The sequence below is a fragment of the Phyllobates terribilis genome, unplaced genomic scaffold (genome assembly GCF_046119375.1).
Source record: "Phyllobates terribilis strain yellow unplaced genomic scaffold, ASM4611937v1 Scaffold_5__5_contigs__length_657084704, whole genome shotgun sequence".
Taxonomy (NCBI): Eukaryota; Metazoa; Chordata; class Amphibia; order Anura; family Dendrobatidae; genus Phyllobates; species Phyllobates terribilis.
The window spans coordinates 189,927,686-189,937,166 of NW_027362765.1; the positions used below are offsets into that span (position 1 = coordinate 189,927,686).

General features: G+C 45.3%; 1 protein-coding gene across 1 annotated transcript; it reads right to left on the reverse strand.

Annotated features, from left to right (window-relative positions):
- Positions 1-200: 200 nt before the first annotated feature.
- RPL27 (ribosomal protein L27) lies at positions 201-7,553 on the reverse strand. Its single transcript, XM_073683632.1, has 5 exons — positions 7,487-7,553; positions 5,697-5,779; positions 5,426-5,595; positions 2,759-2,869; positions 201-323 (listed from the first exon to the last, which is right to left on the reverse strand). The coding sequence occupies exons 2-5, from the start codon at positions 5,775-5,777 to the stop codon at positions 275-277; spliced, it is 411 nt and encodes a 136-aa protein (XP_073539733.1). The 5' UTR covers positions 5,778-5,779; positions 7,487-7,553; the 3' UTR covers positions 201-274.
- Between the last annotated feature and the right edge of the window lie 1,928 nt (positions 7,554-9,481).

The window sequence follows — 9,481 nt, forward strand, 5'->3', positions numbered from 1 at the left end:
AATTCATCCAACTCCTCTACTTGATTTAATTCTATTTATACTCATCCTACCTTGAGCTTTGGTCAACCAGACTAGCGTGAATCACTTATTTCACCAACCCTGTGTTGATTGTCACATTTGCAGCAAGTCTGACCGACCGACCAACCCACCAGCGCCACTATATATCACTACTCATTAAGCTGTTCCACATACAATAATTTACATTCAACACAAAAGACACCTCTAAGTATATTTTTTTTCATAAACTTTAATTTTGGACCAAATGAAAAGTGATTTAGAACCGGAGCTTCTGGAAGAACCACTTGTTTTTGCCTGTCTTGTACCTGCAAGACACAGTAAAATACATTTATGAAATTTGGTAAAATTAATCAGAAGTTAAACTCAACAAGATGATGTTTTTTCTCAAAGACAAGACTTTTGGCATTAGTCATGAAACCTGTAATAACCAATAGGTGCACAAGTCTTTAGAGTGTGCCACATAAACCCAGCATTACTGTACTATAGTTTTCCTCCACTGCCCATATAATGTAGTGGTCTTTAACTTCAGTATCTCTGCAACTCCTTCCAGCCGGCATCTGTCAGTGTGCTGATTAGTCACAGGTTAGAGACCACTGGGATGTTTTTGTGGGATGGTTTTTTTTTTTTTTTTTTTTTTAAACATGGGCAGCATGACGAAGTGCTGACTGTACAATTGCAATCGGGTATATTTTACTTTGAAATGCAGCAGCTTTTTAGAGAAAACAAAGGCCGGCCTGGGACTATGCATTTAAGCTGACTAGTCCCAGGCCAGACTGTTGGGCTTCTCCCCACATCCTGCTCCCCTAGACTGACAGGCTGAGGACTATAGGGAGATAGCTGACTAGTCCAGCGTGGCCCCAAACAGCTTCTCCCCACATTGCTCTAGGTGACAAGTCTTATCCATGTGTGTTCAGCGAGACCTGTTAATCACTTGTAGTGGTGGGAGAAGTCAGCCGATGGCTGCACCAGGTTAGTCAGGTATTGCACTTTAGTCCCTGGCTGAGTTTTCAAACTGTTTTATCTGAAACGCTGCAAAGTTTCAAAATACAACATACCTGGCTGCAATCACACGCTCCGATTCATGCTGCCTGTGGTTCGGCATGAATTTAAAAACCGCTTTTTAGATCACGTTTTCTGTCCTAAAACACTTTATACCTTTTTGTTATGGGCGATCCTTAAGTTTATTGAAATCAATTAATAAAATGCTAGTATTTCATGAGGCAAAAAACAGCCTTCCCATTGACTTTTCTAAGCCATGGAGCAGGTTCATACTGGGTAAACAGCTGAAGGATTGACAGAACCTTAAAAACACATGTAAAAAAACAAACAAATCAAAAGACTAAAAACACATGAATAGCAAAGTTAATATGAAGAGACTTCAAAAATCAGCCAGTTTTTAGGACAGACCTATGATCCAGGATCCCCACACCTCAATGTTGGCTCAACACAAATCTGGGATTTCAAAAGTTAGTTCATATTGTCAAACTGCACATGATCAGGAAGGAAAGCTGGTTATTCTGACAAGAGGGCGGGCATTCACACAACTATTTCATGGTCCGCATCCAGGACACAATGCCTGTGGGGCTGTTAGTCCAGATCAGGAGACCCGAAGTCAGTCTGGCATTGCCCGCCTAACCCTGATAAAATATGGTTGTGAGCCCAAAGTGGTCTGCATTTTAAAAGATTGTGAATAAGCAGAGCACAAGGTGCCCTGATGCTTTAGCTCCCAGGTAGTCACTGAATGGTTCACCAAATCATGGGTGGGGAACCTCAGACCCAGGGGCCGTTTACAGCCCTCAACCTTTTATCTGGCCCCTGGGCAGATTTCCCAGGGACCGCAGTACTTGGGCCAGCAGCTGTATTTTTACAGCCGCCAGCCCATCAATTTCTTCTTGCACAGTGAGCACGCGCACAGTGTTCACTACCAAATGCTCAGGCACGTGCAATGAAAGATTATGTCCTGACACCAGTGCCAGCATCAGGACGTACTTTGAGGGAGGAGTTAGCGCACGATTTGAACAGCCCCCCCCTGAGGGATGGTATGAATTTCCAATGGTCCCCAAAAAAAAAAAAAAAAAAAGAATTTCCCACATTTGACCTAGATAGTTGCACAAGGTACCACATTTATCACAAACTTTTGCAGGTTTATGCCATTGTATGCTGCAGTTTTAAAAACTAGGTGAAATGTGATCCTGGTTAGATATAGCAAGTGAGGTGAATCCCAAGTTTATGAAAAGCAAACTAACTCCAATAGGGAAATAAGAGTAAGGAGTGGAAACAGAAGTGTTTTATCTAAAGATATAAAGTTTGATAAATTTGTGTATTACATACAGATTTGGCGCACAAAGGTAAAGCAGCCACGTGCAGGACTTTTAAAGTTCCTTTCATGAATTCCCCAGATAGTGTATACCCTCCACCACAGAAAAAAAAACACAGGGTCCGCTGAAAATATTCATGTAAATTATTTGCAGTTGCTCTGTGCTGTAATGGAGGACTGTCCTGCACCAAAGGGGATCAGTGTAAAAACAGCAGCATCTGTCAGGCACAAGAACTAGCATAACGGTTTTAACCCATACAGGATCCATGACAATTGGATTCACTCAGCAGGTGTCAGAATAGCAGGGCAGATGGTTATTCAGCTAGTGAAGTGAAATTGAGACCTGACAGAACATAGACCAACATTCAATCCTTGCAGCAGAAAGTTTTGCTATATCAAAGTCTTGCAGCATAAAATACCAACCTCTCCTCAAATTTTACTTTGGCCTCCCTCCTGGCTTTACGCTTCAGAGCTGGGTCCCTGAAAACGTCTTTGTTCACTACAGCCTTGTCAAGAGGGATATCAACAGAGTATCTGCAGAAACAAAAGACAAAATCCATGAACAAACATCTAGATTTCAATCTTTACACACATGGGGTTAAAAAAAAAAAAAAACCAACCCCCCCCCCCCCCCCCCCTTCGGGTAGGTGGATGTTCTTGCACCATTTCATAATGGTAGTGTGTAAGCCTTGGTTAATAAAATATTTGCTTTAGGGTTTTGAAGCAACCAAAACTAAAAAAAAACTAGTCTACAATAAAATAAATTTACTTCATGTCTTCTCCTGCCATGGACCCACAGGTGAGCGGATAGTGTTAAAGCTCACTTAGAACTTGTGGGCCATCAATTCAGGATAGCTGTGGATGCAAATACCCAGAGAATGGGATATTGGCAGAAGCATGCTTAGCATAGAGAAGCATGTCCTTCAATTACTCTGAGACCACTGTCTGCAAAGAAGCCATGTAATGTCTGCCTCACACCCATGCTACACAATGCGTCTTGCAGATGCACTGCAATGCACTTTTTATCCTGCATACTTAAGACAAGTGGTAGCTCTCCATTTTGCCATGCAGTTAAAGAGGCCCTTTCACCAGTTTGAGAACGATAAAGTGGCCATATAACGGAATAGTGGCTGGAAAGCTGAGCAAAAATGTAGTTTATTTTTTTGCTAATTTCTCATCTGTTGCAAAGACATTAGCTTGTAAAGTTAGTTATAATTTATAAGCCCTACTGGGTTTTTAGAGATTTTTCTGGGGGCGTGCACTTCTTCCCCTGCATGAGGTTGACCAGCCATAAGCAGGCAAGTAAAGAACATGCCCTCCTCTGTTCACTGATTTCTCCAGCTACTGTGTAGAGACACAGCGGAGCAGAGTGATCTTTAATTACCAACACTTCCAGATCTCATCTCAGTGCTGTAAGGCCTGCACCCTACACTGACTGCCGTGAGAGGAGATCTGGAAGTGTTTGTAATAATACACAACTAGTCTCTGATGTACTTCTACACAGATAAGTGAGGGCATTTTTTTTTTTTCAGTGATGGTCATTCGCGAACAACCTGGTACAAAGCCGGCTCCCTGCTGTGAACGATTGGAGCCAGCACCCCAGTGAGAGCCACTAAATTCTCTGAATGGCTCTCACTGGGCGTAAAATTCCTGAGTTCTGCGGAACTAACTCCGCCCACTCAAGTTAATTGGTTAACAGCAAGTAGGCGGAGTTTAGGTCGCATTAATGTCACCGTAAATATGTGTTCACCTATGGTGAACACATTTAATAGGGATCCCTTTACGATCCAAAAGTACCAGCTTTTAGGTGAGCGGAGGCAGACCCCACAAAAAAAAAAGAGCCGGACTGCCCATCACTATTCTTTACTCGCTTGCATAATACAGCCTGCTTATAATTAGTCAACCTCATGCATAGGATAAAGTACACGGCCCCAGAAAAATGTCTGGAAAACACCATAGGTTATAATTTATAAGCCCAAAAAATGTACAAGCTAAGATATCTGCAATAGATGAGTTTTAAAATAAAAGGACCCGATCAAGACCGGCATTGTTCATGCTAGTCTTAGATGGGGCGTGCTGGGAGTCAGACGCTCCGAAATTAATCTGGAACTTCTGTGTGACATGCGCCAGGCCAGAAAACTTATGCTAGTCAGGGACCAGTCAGGTATCTGACATAAGGAACACCACACAGTCATGAATTAGATGAGCTGTGGCATCCCACACCTGCTGCACGCCTGTCCCAGCTCCACCAATTTTGGTAAGGCTGGGAAAAACTAAAACTAATCATAAAAAGCTTAGACGTTGTCCACTATTTCATTGAAGACCCATCTTCAGGATAGATCATCAGTGTTTGATCAGTCAGGTTCCGACACCCCCATCAACCAGCTGTTACCGGTATCAGTGTCAGTAGCCGCAGGCTGGAAATACTCACTTGTAGAGCTGGACGTCTTCTGGTAGTAGCTGAGCCTTGGTACTACACATCCACAATCTATTCAAATCAATAGGAGGATGTGTAGTACTCAGCTGCAGCCATTACCAGAACAACGCCAGCTAAGCAAGTGAGCATTTCTGGCGGGGGAGCCGGACCCAGACCGATCAGACATTGATGACCTATTCTACTGATTTTTCATTGATGACCTAAGTAGTGGACAATCTCTTTAAGTGCCAACCTTTTGGCGCAATCCCGAGTGACTCCTAAACCATGCAACTTAAACTAGAATTCTGTCTTGAAAACAGTGATGAATTGAGGCAATAGTCTTTCATTTGTATCAGCTCTGCAGGAACTAGTCTATGTTGTGGCCAGAACAACATTTCCAAATCTGTGAAAACTCCTCTTTAAATGCATGTATTTGTGGCAGAAAAAAAAAAAATCTATGCAATTCAGTTTCATTAAAAGGTTTGCATTGTTTTGATTTTACCATTAGGCAACATACAAGACTAAGGGCTGTGATTATACAATAATGTGGCCTTACACAGAAACAGGACTGAAGTGCTGCAGACATGGAAGGCCCTGACGTAACTATGTAGCAGGTATATAAAGTGGTGACCAAACATGGATGCACAACTGCATACACAATATCCAGCGCTCACCTCGTTGGCATAAGGTGGTTGTAGTTGTAGACCTTCACAAATGTTTTAATTTTAGACCGCTTGGCAATTCTCTTTTTGCCCATGGTGGCAATCACCTTGCGGGGATAGCGATCAATACCAGCAACCAAGGCGTGACTGTACTGACGGTCTGAGGTGCCATCATCAACGTTCTGACAGAAGGGAACAGAGAATACACTGATGTCAGAGTACTGTGATTTACACATTACCACCCTAACATATTTCAAAGCTAACAAATTAGGATCTGACATACCTTTACTATGACGGCTTTGCGGCCAGCGTAGCGCCCTGCTAGAACAAGGACGACTTTCCCTGGTTTCATGAACTTGCCCATGTCTGCAGAAGAGAGGATTAAATGAATGAGATTGTATAATCAATGGTCAAATGTTCTCAATCAGATTGAGTTAAACTATAGCAATTACCTTTAAAGGAAAAAACACAAGACAGCATTCACAGACATGTCTAATATTGTGGGTGGGCCTCAGAGACCCCAAAGGTACTACTAGAAGGATGTTATGGAATAGTTAGAAGGGTTGGCCAAAACATGACCAAGCTGCAGGATAATTTACTGATCGGTGGCAATCAGACTGCAGGTATGCACATTGATCGGCAGAACAGGCAACTTTTACCCCAGTTGCAAAATGGATCAGCAGGTCAGACACCCAACCACTGCTCCATTAATTTTCTGTGGGGATGCCAATGAAAGAAAAAACAAAGACAAAATAAAAACTAGTGCAGCCCCAGGCAGTCATCTAGGGAATGAATGGAGCAGCAGACCAGTATGAGCACTATTGGTCCTTTCCAACAATATGAAAGCTCCCTGTTCTGCAGATTGGTGCACATCCTAGAATAGGACCCCCCACTAATCAAGTCATCACAGGACACCCCCTTCAATGTGTAACTGCACCCTCAAAACTTATCAGATATAATTTAGTGACAAAGTATGTACAAGTAGTAGAGAAAGGGGGAACTTTAAGGACCCGTGTTATTTCAACCCATGTAACTATATAAGATGTCAGCTTTGAACCATGGGGGTTCGAGTACAGAGTCCCTTACTATTGCTAAAACAAAGGTGTAGAAGTTCATCCAACGACTGCCCCATGCACAGGGGAGTTCTGTATTTGAAACGAAACGTTCTCAACGAACAAAAGATCGGCCATTGAATTCCAGCCTCCTGATCCTTAGATCTTAACAAATTTGGCAGGTTTGTGCACTTAGCCAAAGTGTATGGGGGTCTTCAGTCAAGAAAGCAGCACCCGGCTAATCACTCCTGCCCCTTCATTTTAATACCAAGACCAAAACTGCTGAAGTGTTTGTAGGCCATGGGAATATTGTAAAACTTCCGTTACTCCGGGTTTTGTGCCCAGAAACGTCTCTGCCACTAAAATACCCAAAGGGCGAAAGACAGAACCAGTCAGCGCCCCCTTAGAGGAGTCCAATGGGTGTACATGTCACTTCAAGAGGTTGTCTGTGGAGAGTGAATCCCCATGAGGACAGGCTGATCACATGTAATCAGTGGGGAGCCCTGCACATATTATGCAGCTCTCCTGTAGCGCCACCACAGGAAAAATAGAGTATCACAAGCTTATCAGAAACCATAATGTTAATCTTCAGACTCCCACTCTCACTAAACCAGGGCAGCAGACCCCTGATGGCAGCCCCCTCCGGCCAGAGCCTACACCACCAGGGAGGCGACCACCGCACTAAGTGCACAGGACAGTCTGGTGGAGCCAGAGCCCCCTGCACTGCCAGCTCTCACTGCGGGACCACACTAGACCTGGCGCAGGCACCTGGGGGTCCTCACGTGCGGAGACATTGCTGGGGGCCGCCATTGCTCCTGTACACATCAGGCCGGGCCTCACATACACACTAGCGGCCGGACATGTAACACTGGACTAACGGGTAAGGCACGGAGGCCTCGTCCACAATACCGGGCCGGCACCATACAGCGGGCACTGCCCCTCACATCCCGCCGTCTATAGAGCGCTACACTGCGGGGGCACGGAGGATGGCGGGGGATTACACACAGCGCCGGCTACTCACTCGCTCCAGCTCAATGGCCGCCCTGAAAAGAAAGGAAGTAATTGCGGCTCCGCTTACCTTTCACGCCGCTGCCTCGGTGACGTACTTCCGCCCGGAGTGGTTGCACGCTCTGCCCTATAGGAGGCGTGTCTCTATGGTACTGGAGGACTCGGACGGTCAGGCAGCCTCTGTGTTGGTGGAAGCTGTGCTGTGTAAGGTCCAGGCACAAGGGGATGACGCTTAGGCTATGTGCCCACGTTGCATTTATGAAGCAGAAAATTTCTGCTGCATAAATGCAAGTCCTCTCCCGGAAAAACGCATGCGGAATTCCGCACGCGTTTATCGCGCTTTTTTCGCGCGTTTATCACGCGTTTTCCACATGCGGAATTGCCTTGCGTTTTTTATGCATTGGACAAAGGCAATTCTGCTTGCGGAAACGCAAAATTAAATGACATGCTGCGGATTTTTGAACGCAGCATAAACGCTGCGGAAAAATCCGCAGCATGTGCATAGAACTTGCGGAATCCCATTGGGGACCATGGGGTGCGGATTACCAAGCGTTTTTCAAGCGTTTACGCTGCGGAAATTCCGCATCAAAAACGCTTGAAAAATGCTACGTGGGCACACAGCCTTAATTTTGCGGAAGTGCAGCGGAACTCCCGCCATTGACTTGCATTGAAACGCATAGAAACCGCGACTGTACATTTTTACAAGCGGCTACTATGCGTCTCTATGTGCAGATGGTACCCAGTTCTGGAGGAGAGGAGACTCTCATCCAGACCTGGGTACCATTGTACCTGTAAAAAAAGAATAAAATAACAAATAAAGTTTTTATTCACCTGTCCGGCGTCTTCTCTCTGAATGCCAGCAGCGCTGAAGGACCTTCGGTGACATCACAGTCATGTGACCGCAGGCCCTTCACCGCTCTGTCTCGCGATATGCCGGCAGCCAGGAACCAGACAGGAACGAGCGCTGCAGCCACGCCGAGGCATCGGGGGTGAGTATAGCTTTATTTGTTTTCATTTTTACAGTTCACACTGTATAAATCCATGCCGGTTGCATGGATTTATACAGTGTGACCTAGTTGTCAAGCACTTTCCAAGTGATGCTATCGCCTGGAAAGTGCTTGTCAATCTGCATGTGAACCCGCATGTGGATCCGCATGTATTCTGCAGGAAAAACGCATGCACAATCTGCATGCGTTTTTTCTGCCAGGGAGATGCAGAAATGCTGCAGAAATTTTCTGCATCGTGGGCACATAGCCTATACACTGCTCAAAAAAATAAAGGGAACACTTAAACAACAGAATATAACTCCAAGTAAATCAAACTGTCCACTTAGGAAGCAACACTGATTGACAATCAATTTCACATGCTGTTGTGCAAATGGAATAGACAATAGATGGAAATTATTGGCAATTATCAAGACACCCTCAATAAAGGAGTGGTTCTGCAGGTGGGGACCACAGACCACATCTCAGAACCAATGCTTTCTGGCTGATGTTTTGGTCACTTTTGAATGTTGGTTGTGCTTTCACACTCGTGGTAGCATGAGACGGACTCTACAACCCACAGAAGTTGCTCAGGTAGTGCAGCTCATCCAGAATGGCACATCAATGCGAGCTGTGGCAAGAAGGTTTGCTGTGTCTGTCAGTGTAGTGTCCAGAGGCTGGAGGCGCTACCAGGAGACAGGCCAGTACACCAGGAGACGTGGAGGGGGCCGCAACAACCTAGCAGCAGGACCGCTACCTCTGCCTTTGTGCAAGGAGGAACAGGAGGAGCACTGCCAGAGCCCTGCAAAATGACCTCCAGCAGGCCACAAATGTGCATGTGTCTGCACAAACGGTTAGAAACCGACTCTATGAGGGCCTGACGTCCACAGATCAGGGTTGTGCTCACAGCCCAACACCGTGCAGGACGCTTGGCATTTGCCACAGAACACCAGGATTGGCAAAGTCGCCACTGGCGCCCTGTGCTCTTCACAGATGAAAGCAGGTTCACACTGAGCACATGTGAC

What these genes read in the sequence shown, in the direction of transcription:
- RPL27 (XM_073683632.1), bottom strand. Translation starts at nt 5,777, where the DNA reads ATGGGCAAGTTCATGAAACCAGGGAAAGTCGTCCTTGTTCTAGCAGGG. An exon ending in GCAAAGCCGTCATAGTAAAG is followed by an intron (nt 5,596 to 5,696) that starts GTATGTCAGATC and finishes CCCTTCTGTCAG; the next exon opens with AACGTTGATGATGGCACCTC. An exon ending in AACCACCTTATGCCAACGAG is followed by an intron (nt 2,870 to 5,425) that starts GTGAGCGCTGGA and finishes TTGTTTCTGCAG; the next exon opens with ATACTCTGTTGATATCCCTC.